At 36.6% G+C, this 16,921-nt stretch overlaps 1 protein-coding gene across 1 annotated transcript; it reads left to right on the top strand.

Annotated features, from left to right (window-relative positions):
• The first annotated feature begins 2,704 nt into the window (after window positions 1-2,704).
• Window positions 2,705-16,510, top strand: LOC113057845 (BTB/POZ domain-containing protein KCTD16-like). Its single transcript, XM_026225389.1, has 2 exons — window positions 2,705-5,201; window positions 15,503-16,510. Exons 1-2 carry the CDS (start codon window positions 4,409-4,411, stop codon window positions 15,934-15,936), a joined length of 1,227 nt encoding a protein of 408 aa, XP_026081174.1. The 5' UTR covers window positions 2,705-4,408; the 3' UTR covers window positions 15,937-16,510.
• Window positions 16,511-16,921: the final 411 nt, after the last annotated feature.

Genomic DNA, 16,921 nt, shown 5'->3' with positions numbered 1-16,921 from the left:
GCCAAAAGCTTATTCGGAGAAACATATTAACCAGTGTTGGGCGGTACTAGTTACAGTAATTAAATTACTTTTTGGAGTAGGTGTAACTAATTACTAAATTAGATTTCAATATTAATAATATGGTAACTTTTGATGGAAAGTAATGTGTTACGTTACTTTTGTGTTGTTTTCTCATCTGCCTTGGCCTCATTTTCCCTAATTTTTCTCTTTATCAAATGTTATGTTTATCTAAAGTTATTTGTTTTGCTTGTGGTTGTTCATCTAAGGTCATTACATTAAATGTGTGCACATCCACACATATCTCACAGCAAGTGCTTCTGTATGTCCCTCTCCTTTTTAATTGTTCCTCTTCAGTCATGGCTGTAAGTTCTTTATGATGTTTGTGAATTTGCTCATGTATAGGTCATTTATTGATTTAATTAGTAAATGTGAAGTAAAAGTGCGTTTCTGTCTCGATCTGTCTCTTATTCTGACTGCCTTGTTCATACACTTCCAAATGCTTAATTTAATTTATAACAAACATTATTGCATGCATGCATATTAATTAACTAATGTTTGTTCCACTTTGACGTGGCTCTTGGTTGAACATATTTTATTTTTCAGTGCATCCAAAACAAATGATTTTATTTTTGTTTTGTTTTTTTGTAAAACAATATTTTTTTTTCTTACTTGAAGTGTTGCAAAGAAGGAAGTTTATGATAACACTTTATTTTACAGTATCTTTGTAACACAATACATACTACTATAGTAATAACAGGAAATTATGTATAAACATGAAACAACCATAAACCTAACCCCTATAGAAAGCTGGCTACATTTTGTTAATTAATATTACTTAGTTCTTTAATCTACAATTATAAAATTTAATCTTAAATTTAAATAAAAATAAAATTAAAATGTGTTTTTCAGAGACTAAGAAATAATAGACTACAAAGATAAAAGGTAAAATAATCAATTTCAAATTTTTACAATATGTTTTTATTTTTTTATTAAATAAATCTCATAAAGAGTGTAAAGGTGTTCAGGATTAACATTAGTCCATGTAAGCTTATAAAATCTACAACCAGGAACTGAGAATGCAAAACAATTTTCCAAACGTTTCCTTTTTAAACAGGCCTTTAACTGGTCAGAACAGACAAACGGGTTTAATGTATATTCAAAATCACTTTTAATTTTCAGATGTGGCAGTTCATTGTCAACAATCATCCAGAACTACATCACTGCCCTTTGTTATCAGTAATTGCATTATTAATTACATTACCATTTTTAAATGAATAAAGGGTTTTTGGGAATAAACTGATTTTTGTTGTTGTTGTTGTTAGTTAAAAAAGATTATATCACAAAACTTTCTAATTAATCCTAATATAAATTTTCTTCTATTCTTGAAGTGTTTATTTCACTGCTATTATGGTAATTTTTAAAATAAACAGCACAATATACGGGTGACAACACTTCCACCTAGCGGATGTTTTTGTTTCATAGGTAGGCTTTGGAGTATAAATATCTTACTTTTGGTGAGTTTGATGAATTAGTAACACTCAAGAAAGCACGCTTGCACTTACTATATTTGCCTATCTTAATTTTACTGATGTCATTCATGGTTTCTGCACTGGCTTTGTGTCCATGCTATATATTACACATGCATCAACATTCTAAACACTGTGCATTAATAATGCAAAGTGCTTCACAAAATTATTTTGAGCTTTACAATATTGATTCTGATGGTACGAATATACTTCCCACCACCAAGTGACATGCCTGAAGGAAAATGGTTATTATTAGGGATGAATTCAAATGTATTTTTTACCTACTTGATGCACAGCGTGCAACACAGAAAAACAGATGCATAAATTGAGTGGACGTGTACATAAACAATTTATTTGTGTTGATTTTCCAAACTATCGGGAATAATGAAGCCATTAGAAATCACTGGGCGATGTGTTTACTGTTGGGAACAGGAACAGGATCAAATCCTTATACTCAATAAATAATTGCAATAATGGCACGCTTCTGGTTCCATTAAGCATGAAAGCACCCCCACAGTCCTCCGAATGCAGAAACATCCAAATCCACATAAATGGCTCCTCTCTGAGGCAGGGGTGGCTGAAATCCAGAAAATACTGCAAATCTAGGTCAACGTATTGCTGCACAGCTACGATGACTCCCTTTTTCGAAGTGTACGTGTTATGCTTATGGATCATAAAAACCACTCAGTCTGACAAGTAACTGAAGTAATAAAAAGATAACATGCATTTATACACATATTATCTTTAATGCAACATTGCATTAATCTGTGGATGAATGGGGTAATGCTATTTTTTACAACACTGCATTTGTTACACTTTATACATTTTCCAGTGATCAGACAGGGCTGAACGAGTGGTAGATGTGCACCTGAAGAGCTGTAATTCATTATTCAAGTGTTTAAAGGCAGTGGCTGCAGGCATGTCTTAACTTCGCATGGAGTCTTACCTGCTTTAAAATGAAGACTGAATGAAATCAAATAGACAAAGTACATGTTGGAAGTATAGCATAGTCAAATGATTCATATCTTCTTCTGAGAATCATGAGAGGGAATAAACATCAGCTTGAATTCTAACGATATCATAATGTTCATGTATTACTGAAGGCATTAATGCAAAAACTCTATATAAGTCTATATAATGAAATGTTATTGCAGATAAAAAGAAAACAGCAGAGCATTTGCTATCTGAATCCCACTCACAGTTTCTCCTTTCGGTGCCTAGCAACACTTTTTCAGCAGAAAACACAAAATTAGCAGGGTAAGGGTGACCACAGACTTAAAGCCAACGCTCGGTGAAGCCAAGCTCACAAATTCCATGAAACAAGATCAACACACAATGCCAAAGGTTTGCATACTAAAATAAATATGTTCTCTCACTCAAAGCATCCTCTGGGTGCACACAATCTTGTGAGGGTTTCTCTAGATGAAAGTCATTGAAATGCTATTAAATCTGTGATGTCAATTCAGAGTGGATTTCATAAAATGTTCGGTAAAAGCGATAGGAACAGAAATGCTGCTGAGTTTTAGTAGTTTCAAGAGATGTGCATTACACAAAGCCGATGCACTATCAAACATTATGTAATACTCAAATGACTGTGAAATATTTGTTAGCTCAGTCAAGTAAAGGCAGTCAAATGCAGCCAGGTTTGTGAGGAACTGTCCGTGGTCCTGAAACCATAGCACACCCTCAAATCGCCCCCAAAACTTTCCAAAGCTAATCTCAGGAAACACGGATTTGAGCTCAATGGTTAAAGGAATAGTTCACCCAAAAATTGAAAACTTGATTACAATTTACATACAAGATGTTGAGTGTTTGTTTCTTCAACATTTCAATTTTGGAGAAACGTAGCATTGCATCACTTAGTCACTGGTGGAAGCATTATTATGGATTATAAATATGTAGGCAAATTCACAATTTCTTACAAACATGCAGTTTTTGCTTCACATGATGTTAATTGATGAACTGGAGTACTTGTGGATTATTGTGATGTTTTTATCAGCTGTTCAGACTCCTATTCATATGGCACTCATTGCAGAGCATCCATTGGTGAGCAAGTGATGGATTAGTGCTACATTTTCCAAATCTATATGAAAATGTATATTGCAGCCTAACTAATTCATCTCTAGCATGTTAATTTAATAAGCATATTTGGAAATCTGAAGAAGCAGGGTGAAATGCTTGTGTGTTTCCAGCTGTCATTTTCCTTTAAGATGATGTAAGGCTCATCTCCCTAAGAATGGTCTCCCTCCCCCGTCCAAAGCCTTTCTCTGCACGCTGCATCCATTCGCACAACGCTGCTGATGCTCAGGAGAGTCAGGATGCACAAACTTCACAGCGCTCCCTCCTTTTCAACTACAGATCCTTTTACTGAAACGCTGGGTGGGTGCCAGGTACATGAAGACTAACTGTTCTGGACAGACTAGAATTCCTGGGAGAGAAGCACTCCTCTTCTAAAGGAAGTTGAAGCTGTCTTGGTTGGTGCAGTTTTTCATTTTTTACAAGCAGAACTTATTTTTGGATTCTCGGCTGGAGGTTACATGAGCTGCATAATTGGTTCCCTTGGGTGAGGGCTCTTCTATTTCTACATTATTTCAAATAGCAGGGAGATGCCTTTTCAGATTTATCCTCTGGTAATAGACGCCCAGCTACATTAGTTGAAAAAGCCTAATCTTAAAATGACATTTTGATCTATATATATGTCTATAAACACTTTGCATGACTCAAAGATGCTGTACATAACACAATAGACTTTGAATGTCTATTAAAGCGCGTGCAGGTTATGTTCCTTTTGACTTTTTTTTCACTAAAGACGAATCAAAACTTTTGCGTATTCGTTTTGGGTTGTTGTTGTTGTTGTTTTTTGAAGCGTGCAACGCACTAAAATGGCTCTGACTGAGAATTGCAGGACTTATCAGACGCCCAAGGACAGTGGATGTGCTCAGAGTTGCTCTGGTGATGTGGTTGAGCTCAATGTAGGTGGACAGGTGTATTACACTCGCCATGCCACCCTCACCAGCGTGCCAAACTCACTGCTGGGGAAACTGTTCTCAGCTAAAAAAGACGTTTCCAACGACCTCGCGCAGGACATCAAGGGACGCATCTTCATCGACAGGGACGGGTTCCTCTTTCGATATGTGTTGGACTATCTCCGCGATAAGAGCGTGGTGCTCCCGGATTATTTCCCGGAGAAAGGGAGACTCAAACGCGAGGCTGAGTTCTTCCAGCTGCCTGAGCTTGTCAAAATCCTGACGGTTGATGAAAACATCCACGGTGATTTCGACGAAGCATCCCAGGGAAGCGATCAGAGGTTTTACCTGGACGCGCGCGATAGGCGCTACGGCTTCATCACGGTGGGATACAAGAGCTCGTGCGCCTTCGGAAGGGACGCGGATCCTAAAGCGCGAGGAACACCCAAAATCTTCATCTGCGGAAGGGTCGGTCTGGCCAAAGAAGTTTTTGGGGACACCCTAAACGAGAGCCGGGATCCCGACAGGACAGCCGAGCGATACACCTCTCAGTTTTACCTGAAGTTTCTCCACCTGGAGCGCGCGTTTGATCTGCTCGCGGAGAGCGGCTTCCACATCGTCGCGTGCAATTCATCAGTCACCGCTTCTCCGCACAACAGACGCACTGATGACAGATACTGGTCCAATAACGCAGAGTACGTCTTCTACCGTAAGTACAGTTTATTTCACGACAATATACAGCCAGTCGGTAATTATCGACAAATCCCTGACGTCTGCATTAAATCTGCATCTATTTTATTTTTATTTTTTTTGAGTGTTTGCTCATCTGCAATACGTCTATAGAACGTTTAGATGTCTTTAAGATGTTTATGTTTTAGAATGCATGTAAAACTGACGTCTGAAATACGTCTATCAGATGTTTGTACAGTAGATGTTTCCCGGATGAAGCGATCTTTAACATGCATCTAGCAGACAAACTGTGATATCTGGTTTGTCAATTAGACCATTACATAAACTAGTTTGGGTTAAAAACTATAGCCCCATCAGTAAGATGTTTAGCGAAACTACTTAAAGAATGCTGATCACGGTTTTAATATCTCTCTTGTGGCCAGTATAGTGAAAAAACATGAGAATAAAGGGATTTTGCATTAAACAGGTTGTTTCTGAAAATCGGTGCACTTAATAAAGCTGCTCTTTTTTTCATTACAGGCCTATAATTAATTGCATAAATTAACAGACCTGTTAAAAATGTAAAAAAATAAATAAATGTTAACATTTTCAATGAGGAGTCGGCTATAGCCTAAACTTTCATTGTCTTAACAGTGCGTCTCTCTCTCTCTCTCTCTCTCTCTCTCTCTCTCTCTCTCTCTATTCTCTCTCTCGCTCAATCTCTCTTTGTTTAAATACATGTGCACCTTGGATACACAGTTGTTCTCCAGCGTCTGCCTTCAGTAGTGGTTCATTTGAGTCGCCTTTGTCTTAAATGAGAGAGATGTTGCAGCATATGGCCAGTTTAAAAAATCAATTTGTGCTTAATTGCCCTTGGAAAAACTATAAGTAGTAAAATACTTCTGGAGGACAGTCACGAGATTTTGGGCAAATGGACATATGGCTGCTTAATAATTTGTTCTCTGTCATCAGTGTAATTACTGCAGCATTCAGCCCCGCCCATTGCCCACATAATGAAAAAAATTATGACACATCAAGATAAGGAGTAATGCTATATTGTAAGTTGATATTCAGACCAACAGCATGAAGACAAATGTGATGTTGGTTTTAATAATCAAGAAGTTAAAGACATTAAGGAATTAAAAATGTTCATAATTTATTCAAAATATCATAACTGGATCTTACGATGAAACCCATTTCATAGCAACTTTGTTGAGATGTTGATTAACTTACATTTTATACACAATATTGCAAGATATTTCGTCTACTTTTGCTCCAGCATAGGTTCCAAACTATTCAAAGCAGAATCAACCATTGTGAATGAATCAGTGTTTCTGAATGAATCCATTGAATGAATGATTCAGTGACTCACTTGTAAGCTCAGTCACTTAGATTCTTAACGATCCAGCATTTTTGACTAAATTTAATGAACGAATCATTCAATGACGGAATAAAAACCAGTTCTGTTGGAATGCAAATCTGCACTCCCAAATCTGAGTTATCTGCACTACTCTCATTATAATTGCATTAGTTTTTATGGAAAGTCATGTGCTATGTTACTCTTGCATTTCTTTTTATCATCTGGGCTGGGCTTGTTTGTCTGTTATTAAGATAAGTTATATTTTTTATAAATGTAACAAACAAAGAAATCACAAAGGGCTACATGATATCTGTCGATCACAAAAATAAATAAATAAATAAATAAATCATGTATCACTTAAAGATTACTCGAAACTCCATATAAAATAAAACCTGTAACACTTTTGTATTACTGATCTTATGGTTAATTAAATTATCTTATCTTATCTTACTTGGTGTCCATAGATGAACAAAGAAATGACACACTTTTTTTCGAATTAGTTGTTCCTTTATAATTGTGTATCAGATGGGACGATCTAGTAGTACACTTTTATTTAACAGGAAAGGAGACCTGGCTTTAAGTCCCAACCTATTACTTTTGTTAAATAAACCAAACAAATGAACTTGACAGTTATAATCATCATGCAGTTTCACTGAAGCAGCTCTGACATTTCTTCCACAGGAAAGACAATCTTATGGGTTTGGAGAGACATGAGGATGTTAAAGCAAAAGGTTTACAGACTGATGACTTTATTGGATTTCTACCACAGTGTTATGCAACATAGTTCAAAACATGCACATTATATATATATATATATATGATGTGCATGCACAAAAATATATATTATAATAATTATTTTTTTTTTTGCATTTAAAGTTGTATTTAAAATCCAATTAGCTCAAATTGTTATTTTCATTCACTTAATGGTTGAAATGTTTTATCTTAACTTTACGCTGCACATTTCAGTTTACAGCATGATTGGTAGATTCTTGTTTCTTTTCTGAATTTATTTGCTCTTGAATCCCCTGGTGAAATGAACCAGTTGCTTTATACAGGCCTCACTGCCTTCTCTTGTGCTGTTACTTCTCAGAACATCACCCACATGACACATTTTACCAATTTAGACCACCCAAGAGACTGGTGATATATCATTTGCGGTCCTTCTTATGTGCTTCATCACTTAACATGCCATCTCTGCCCATTCTTGCATTTAAAAATGCAACTTTTTTTTTTTCGTATCAACTGGTCAGTTTTGTCTCTGCATTAATTAATGGCCAAAGATTACAGCCACACTGATGTTTGCTTGGCAGAAAAATAAATTGCATGAGCATCATGCGATTTCATAAACGTCTCACACATTTCAGATCTGTATTCAGACAGAACTCAATGACTTTTTATTTATTTGACCCAAAATCTCGACCTGTTGTCAAGCAGAGCCTTATATTATATTTGAAATCCTAAGCACCATTCACTTTTATGATGAAAAGCCCAAAATGTGTAAAATAAGGCGTGTTTCTTTTCCTGAAAGTTAAATACAATAAGAATAATTAGTTTTTTTGTTTTTAAGTTTAGCTTATCAGTATCAAACCCTCTTCAATTGGACGAGCCTTATTCTTTTGATCATTAAGGACCAAAACAGTATAGCTAATTATAAACATCACAAGCCAACTTGAAAGTTTTCCAATTAAAAATCTATTAGATGTTTCTTAAGGTCACCTTCTCTGTTGCCCAAGAATACTGATGATCTACGGCATGTTTTTGCATCACAAAGCAGAAACGTCCAGTGAAGTTGATGCTGCGTACATAATTATCTCATTCAAATCCTAGAATCTAGCCCACGCTATATAATTTTGCAATTAATGTATTGCAACATCACGACTCAGCCTGTCACATTGTATCCAGGCCAGTGCAGATTATACAGTAGGGTGTGGGCTAATCAAATGTGCTTCAAGTAGTGTATTAGGCCCACAGCACTTGAAACACGAGCTAGGCAACTAAGCTTGTCAAAATACACCATGGATAGAGAGAGATTATTCTGGCCATATCCTCTAACAACGTCAAGTGAATATGCAGTTTAGATTATTCTTTTAAACGCTAGTGATTTACAGCCATTATTGAACTGGCACAGGAAATAAGTCCAGTGTCCACTGAGGTAGTGTAGATACAACTATAGAAAGAGCCACTCCAAGTAAGATGGAAAGTAAATGGAGAAGAGTGTGAAAGCAGAGCGAGTGGTTTTCCAGCGGAACCGATCATATCCAGTTTGTTAAAAAACTTGCTTAAAAAATCTGTGAAATTACAAGTGCACAGGGGTGATGCATACAGAGATCATAAAATTAATTCATATGAACTGAGTGGGTTAATTCAAGTCTTGTGAAGAGATACAATCAGAAATGTTATCAAGGCTTTTATTTACATCTAAATGACCGACACTACACATAAAATGCATCTAACACTACCCAACAAACTCACACTAACAAAACCTCATTGATTCATGAGCTTCTGGGTTTTGGGGATCTTTAAGTTTTAGTTACGTGCACGTTCAAATAAGCTTTGGAGTATGAAAATGCGATTTCTCAATCAAACAGAAAAGTGGATTTAACACTGACAGAAATAGAGAAACATCTGGAGTTATTTCCATAAATAAAATCAAAGCTAAACAAGACATTTATTATTATATTTAATGGGATCTTTGTTGTAAATTTTTGTAATTGTTAAACAAAAATAGTTGTTTAAATATCTGCAGTGTGTTTGTTAATATAGTACATAATATATGCCATTATAATAATATGTACACAGGTTTTTAATATTAATATTAACTTTTAATACAATAATATGTACCATTTAGAGGTAAATAATGCACAAAGATGTACCTCTGTCTTAGATTAGCTCTTGTACTGTAGGGTAAAGACCCAGTGACAGCTTTTTACTTTTTTTAGTTAGGAACTTGTGCAATAAGACATTTGGTTAATTCTTTTCTTATTTGTTTAATGGATGAATTGAACCAGATAAGGAAGTAAAAATGACTGTTTAAAAGCATGACATGAAGTTGGTGTTTATACCGTACATTACAAGCATTAAAAGTGTTGTATACTCTCACCTAAAGAAGCCTCCAGATTTACAACAATGGCTCTTCTTTAGTGTTAAAATATTCCTGTCCTTTCTCTGTGATGCTGTATAATTTGTCTTTCTCCATGTCTCAAAAGAAACCACTGTAGTAATGACAGCTTCTCAGTCATCTCGTTCTGTTGGTTTTATTAGAGCCCATCAGTGCTTTGAAAGGGGTCACGACTACAATGAGATGATCTGGGCTCTCCGATCTGTCTGTCAGACGCTTCTTTCCCTCAGATGAACATGGATGCCTTTAACAAAAGAAGGAGATTGCAGCTTGAGTCAACATCATCCAGAAGATGAAAAGTCACATTGTCTGTAATCTTCCAGCACAAAGACTCTGAGACTGGGATTGGTGTTACTCGTCCTGGATTAGGACAAAGGGTGTTTATTAAGTCCAACCCATTTAGACGCTACTGTCACCCAGCTTTAATTCCCATGATGCATCAGCTCTTTTTACATTCGGACACCTCATTAGCATCATTATAAGCACAGTTTGGGTTTTCACAGCTAAATATTCCAAGTAAAATGTTTGTGCTTCTTATATACAAGCTTTTTTATTTGCACAGATTAGTTTTCTATATGACTGCTCCCCCGCAAGGACAAAATTGGCCTACTTTGTACATTAACAAGCACAAGCACATACACATACACACTCAGCTCAAAGCTCAAAAACCATAACAGAAGGACGTTAATCAGATATAGACAATATACATATTTACACAGAGCTCTTGTACTGATCTAACCCTGAGATGCCCATACAGTTGATCAACCTCATGCACAAGTAATTTAACTGATTTTGATCTGCAGTTTTTCATAGGATGAAAATATGGCACAGACCCCCAGTATTCAGGATCAGTATCAGTAGTCCCGTTTTCATTAACAAGCCTCAATGTGCAGTTTCCCTGGCTAATTTCTCCTATAAAAACATTTTTTTTGTGTGTCTTTAAGTCAGAGCCACAAAATCCGAGGTTGCAGAAAGACCTGTACCTGCAGAAAGACTTTTATTATCATCTCAGTAAAATTGATGGTTATGATAGTATTGTGCAAACTGAGGCCTGTATGCATGAGTGCGTGTGTGTGTGGAAATAGCTCCAATCCAGAGATGTCTGCAGGGTTGTGGTAAGTATGATTGGTTGACTTTCCTGGCATACCAAAACAGACGGCATGACTCAATCATTTTTCAAGAATTGAGAATATTTTTTATTTTTTTCCCTTTGCTGTTTGTAGATAGACCATATTATTTGGGAGCTGGATGGTTTTGGATCCAAATAGTCAAAAAGAAAATGTTTTTTTCTGACTTTTATAGGATATTTCATTACAACATCATTCACAGATTTGAAATATAATTGACACAAATGAGCATATTGTTGATCTATAGTTACAGAGTGCCACAGTGATTATGTATTTTTTCAGGCCACCCTATAGTCTCAGTCTCAGATGTTACACCCACAGACCACTGAACATCTGATGCATAACCCACACAAAATGTGTCATCAGGATCAACTAAACACTGCAAAGTTCACGGCATAGATTCTTGGCAACTGAAAATGATATCCTGAATGAATGATGCGTTTGCATGTCACTCTGTTTTGTAGGGACATCGACTTATTTTTTTTACACCTTTAAAAATGCCTTTGAAAAAAAAAAAAAACATTATGTAATTGGCTGTTTACATGTCAGTCAAACGGTGGCCAATGAAAGCTGCTATGCAGTGGGCTCAAGTAGCTCAAGTAAGGATTTATGTAAATGCATGGTCAGATGATTTTATAATCACCACTATTAAGCTATTAAATGTGTATTTAAATTAAATATTAAATGTGTATTTATAGGCTCACATTCAAGTATTTATTGCATGACTGCATGACATGGAGGCGACATGTTTTCTGGTACTCGTAGAAACAACTTAAAAAAACTTACACAGTACATTTTTGCTCGTACAGAAAAGAGTAATAGATCATTCAGAACTGTAAATATCTACTTGTGTTTGTGTACATTCACAATATCAACAAAACGTTGTGCTTTTGTAAAATAAAGAACACAAACAAGATGCACTTTCTGCCGTTCGGTCTCTGTGAACTGGAGCTCTTCACAATGATGAATCATAAAGGCAATAGTCGACTTGCCTCATGGTTCTGAGAAATAATATTATGAATAGAAAGCTTGACATCTTTAATTTTAAACAAACCACTTCAAATCGAACACAAAATCCACATAAAATGTGAATTTATCTCACTGTACTGCGGAAATGGTGAGTCAGCATTATTAGCTTCATCTTTGCAGCCAACACTGACTCAGAAAATTAATGAATAAATAATAAAAAATGTCTCCTTGCTATTTTTTCCCGACACATTCATGGTCAGTATTTTTTCCGTTGCTTTGCGCCAAGCTTCATGCGTCAACAGACTATTAAAGGCTCCAGGTTTTCTTTTTTTAATGTTGAACAAATTTCATGAGAAAATGTTGCATTTATATTAATGAACAGAGTAGACATGAGATTTACATAGTCTTTTCTAGATCTCGATTTCTCACTTTAATCTCATTAGTCTCTTTCCTACGGAAGAGGAAATCAAGTGAAGGAAAGAAGTAGGTAATGGGTCTGCATTCCTTGTAATTTCCAGTATACATAATCCATAATAAATTAATTTTCGTACCATTCTAACAGTTAAACATCTTTGCAAACTTTAATACACAGATACACAGGAAGCAACAAATACATTAGTTGCCACCCATATGATTTACCCATAGTATCGGCTGCTTCATGTGAGCATTGGAAGATTGAGTGTTAATTAAAAATGCATAGATGTGCGTCACACTATTTTTAGGAAATTGCTGTCTGACCTCTATTGTAGTGCTAGGAAACACATTACGCCGAGCACGCCGCTCAGGAGAATTGTGATCGGAAGCACTCTCTGACATTTACGTAGATGCAATGCATTGTGGGTAGACTCGGGTGGGTGGTTGCCCCTTGTGATCAGATTGTCTCTGCCCGAGCTGCATCTCTCAGGCTTGTGTAATTCACCAGAAGGCACTCACATACGGTAACTGATTTAGCTCTGCAGACAAGCCCCAAACATAATGGGCCTGCAATATGATCCGTGCAGCCGTAAACGCAGCTCTGTAGTCGCTCTGAGATCAGAAGACGGCAAAATGCATAACATTTCTTGTCTGAAAGAAACTGCTGCAAGAAGCTTGGTGAGTATTAATGGTAAACAGCACCAGATTACCCTTATGTCCCGTTGACCAAGGCTATTTGATATTTACTGACTACAGTAATACCAATAAGCAATGACTAAGGAATGCCTTGTCTCTGGGAAATGCAAGCTTCCGTATAAATATGCCGTCTGAGGACAACAGCAATTTGGGGAGCAGTTCCAACCCAGCTTATTAAGTTTTATGGCAGTGTTATAGCTGATCGCCTCACTTCTGGACTTGTGGTCCCATCAGGCTATAGTAGAAGCCTCTCTATTCACCCTTCATCTACTGCATGCAAAGAGAAGCAAAGATGAGAGATGGACAAAGAGGATAAGTGGGTGCCGAGGAAAGAGGAGAACCTGCTTTAATTGTTATGCAGGGAACTACTCTGCTTTTTCTGGTGTCAGATTCATGGATTCCCATTAGAAAGCCACTAGCAATCACACCGCCCTCAATTAGCCTGTTATTGCGTTCGGTAAAATGTATTTGCAAGTCAAGTTGAATGATATTGTTATTAATCAGGATAAATTAGCTTCTTCGGAGACCCAATGAACACAAATTATTGGTTCTGAGTTTCGTGTTTAGCTAATAATGTTGTAAATAGCGTTCCTCTATGCAGATGTCATCTCATTGGTGATCATTCTTTTTAATAGTATGTCAAGCTGATGGTGAAAGGGTTGAAATTCTATACATAAGTGAAAGAAAGAGGAATACCAATAACAGGAAGATGGAGATACAGTGACCCCTGGGGAGAAAACGTCTGACTTATTTTATGGAGCCTCTATAAAGCTATAGGTACTGCGTTTTATGTTCTTCAAAGCACAGTTGCAATTCATGGGGACAGGATTGAGAAAATGTAGCAACGATTATATACACACAACAAAAGTGCAAGATCATCCACACACTGTGATTTGGGTGGTTGATGCCCAGGTCATATTTCATCTCCAAATTATAGGAACAATTTACATATAAAGAAACTAGTTTTTTAAGTGACATTGAACATGGACACGGTAACAAGCAACTCCATGATGTATAAATGCCTTACAAATTATTTATTTATTTATGAGATTTTAAAAAGCAATGCATCATTTATGCACAACTTATATAATCTTTACTATTTTTTATGCATTTATTTAATTTTGTAATGAGAATTTAAATGGTCTTGAAAAAATATTAATTTTAATACAATAATGTAGAGTTAATTAATTCATTAATATTTTCATTTTGCATGAAAATAAAGAGAATTTTAAAGGTCTTTAACTAATGCTTCTTTTTAAATTACACAATGTTTAAATTCTTTACTTGTTTATTATTTACACATGCACTTTATTTATTTAATTTTTTATCACAATAATATTTTTATGGCCCATAAATGACCATCTACCATGACGCATAAATGCATAACCATTTATATATATATATATATATATATATATATATATATATATATATATATATATATATATATATACATTAAAGATAATTTATTGGTCTTAACTAATGATTCATTTTAATACCATGACAAATAAAGTCTTTACTATGTACATTTATTTATCACACTAACGATAATTTAATTGTCAGAACTAAAGATTTTTAATTTGATACCATTTTGTATAAATTCTTTACTACTTTACTACTTTAGTTTACTCATGCATTACAGCACTGAGAATTTCAATGGTCTAGAATTTTATTTTCTTTATACAAAATATTTTTTTTTTTGCCTTGATCTGGACATGAAATATGACCCGGACATGTTCAAGGAGTTTTTCCTCCAGGATCCCTGGAGTGGGAGGTGATTTGTGTCCATGAACTGAATAAGACACCTGGAGGGCCGGTGATACATGGGGCCAGGAAACAGAATAACTGGTTTCAGAGGTTGGTTTGTGGTCTGCCTGAGAAGGTGGACGGGATGTCATCCATCCATACAGTTTCACAAAGTGCTTCAAAGTTTGATTTTCAGACATTTCAATTTAGTTTTAAACAATGCATTTTCACTAATCCTGTTTTTAGAGCTGTTTTCAGACTCTCCACCTCTATCGCACTCAAGGATTATATGAAAATATGAATATGTAAATGTATTTGAAGGTGTTTCGTCCTTTGATTCAGCTAATACTTTGATGTTGGGAGATTTCTCTGCAGTCATAGTTTGATGTATGCATATGTCCATCAGATAACAAGAGGGATTGATGCACACGGTTATCTTTTTGAGACAAGGACTCAGCCTTTTGTGGTTTTAGAAAAGTTCTTTGTGCAAAAAAAACAAAACAGATCGATACATATAGTTCAGATGGTGATTTAAATGTGGATTCTTTATGTCCTTGATAAGGTCAACTTGATAAGGTCAAACTGTTCAATGTCAAGCGACTTGCTTGCACTCGTACATATTAATGTTTTTCACCGTGCACCGATGCTTTTTTATTTTCAAGTTGGTGAGTTTCATTTCCTTTTGATTCAATTATGCATTTTAAATGGGCTTCATAAAGGGTGGTATGAGTATCGACTGTCTATTATCGGGTTTCACACATCCTGAGTCCTGAATGGGCTGTTTTGCAATCCGATATCTAAAACAAAATCACACTGACTTCCGAGAATGACTCCCAATGTGACTTCTGTTATCATTTGGGCTGTATGTGCTTTGTTGACATCTGTGGGTTTTCTGGCTTTGTGTTTTTAAGGTGGCCCATCCGGATGGTCTTCTTCTCACTGCGACTGCTGCTGCAAGAGCCACAAGAGCGAGCACGAGGGTGAAAGTGGCACTTCCCTAAACGAGCTCTCCTCTTCCTGTTCCGAGACCCAATCGGAAGCCAGCTCTCCGCAGGAAACGGTCATCGTGCGTCCGGTCACCCGCCAGCCCAACATCCAGACTTTGGACCGTCCAGTGAAGAAGGGTCCGACCCCGATTCCAAGGAGAACTGATCTGCTCCGCGTTCGAACCGCCGGGCCGCGTGACGTCATGGCAGGGAAGAGGAAACCGGCCAAGGAGAAGATGACGCCGGAGCAGGAGCTGGAGAAATGCATCCAGGACTTCCGGCGGATTCAAATTCCAGAGCGTTTTCCGGAGAGGAAGAACATGTGGCAGTCGGAGCTCTTGAAAAAATATCAGCTCTGAAATGATTTCCTTCGGGCTCGCTGAGCCGATTAGTGCAACACAACAGAGCTCTCAGCACATAAGATGACATCATTACTCTTCTCTGCTTGGGCTTATTTGGCTCGTCTGTGTAACCAAGCGGTAAGATACACAATTAACAATTCAGTGAACCTCAAGTGACTACTAAAGGCACCGGTTCTGTTTTGCTACCGGGCACAATGGCATTAAAGTCTAAACCAATTTTCACAGCGTCTAGACAAACCTCTCAAATAAAAACAGATTGTATATATATTCAAAATAATCACTATGAAGTGTTTATTACCCGGTGATGCTCAAAGTGTACGCACGGACTGCACAGCACTTTTGTACGGCGTTCCTCCTGTAAATGCAATGCACATATGAGAGCTGCAGGATTGGTATGTGAATGTGTTTTGCATTATCCAATTCAGTGTTTGGCTGATGGAGAGTTTTAAAGGACTAGTTTACCCCAAAATATTAATTTCCTGAAAACATAATTACACTGAAGTTTGTTTCTTCATCAGAGTTGGAGCATTGCATCAGTGTCTCAGCAATGAATGCTCTGCAGTGAATGGGTGCCGTCAAAATGAGAGTCCAAACAGCTGATAAAAACATCACAATAATCCAGATGAAATCTGATGAAGAAACAATCTCATCTACATTTTGGATGGCTTGAGGGTGATTACGTTTTCAGGAAATTAATATTTTGGGGTAAACTATTCCTTTACAACAAATGTACCCCTTTATTTAAAGAGCACAAGTGAGTATGTTTCTGCGGTAGACCGATGACAATGCATGTTATGTCACTCATAAAGAGTAATGGCTCCTATTAATGAATGCATTTAATTTGTGATGTGATTTACATTATTCACCAAACATCTTTCACCAGTCATGCAAACCCAGTGGAAATACATCAACAGGATCGGACTCAAATACTAAGCTGTTTCTTTTTGTCATTGTGAATGTTTGCACTGAGACTTTTGTGGAT

The sequence above is a fragment of the Carassius auratus genome, chromosome 39 (genome assembly GCF_003368295.1).
Source record: "Carassius auratus strain Wakin chromosome 39, ASM336829v1, whole genome shotgun sequence".
NCBI lineage: Eukaryota > Metazoa > Chordata > Actinopteri > Cypriniformes > Cyprinidae > Carassius > Carassius auratus.
The sequence above is the reverse complement of the archived record's forward strand: the minus strand, read 5'-3'. Positions and strand labels throughout refer to the sequence as shown.

Excerpts from the sequence above, each read along its gene's own strand:
- LOC113057845 (XM_026225389.1), top strand. The coding sequence starts at position 4,409 with ATGGCTCTGACTGAGAATTGCAGGACTTATCAGACGCCCAAGGACAGT. Across the intron at positions 5,202-15,502 it reads CGCAGAGTACGTCTTCTACC|GTGGCCCATCCGGATGGTCT; the intron begins GTAAGTACAGTT and ends TGTGTTTTTAAG.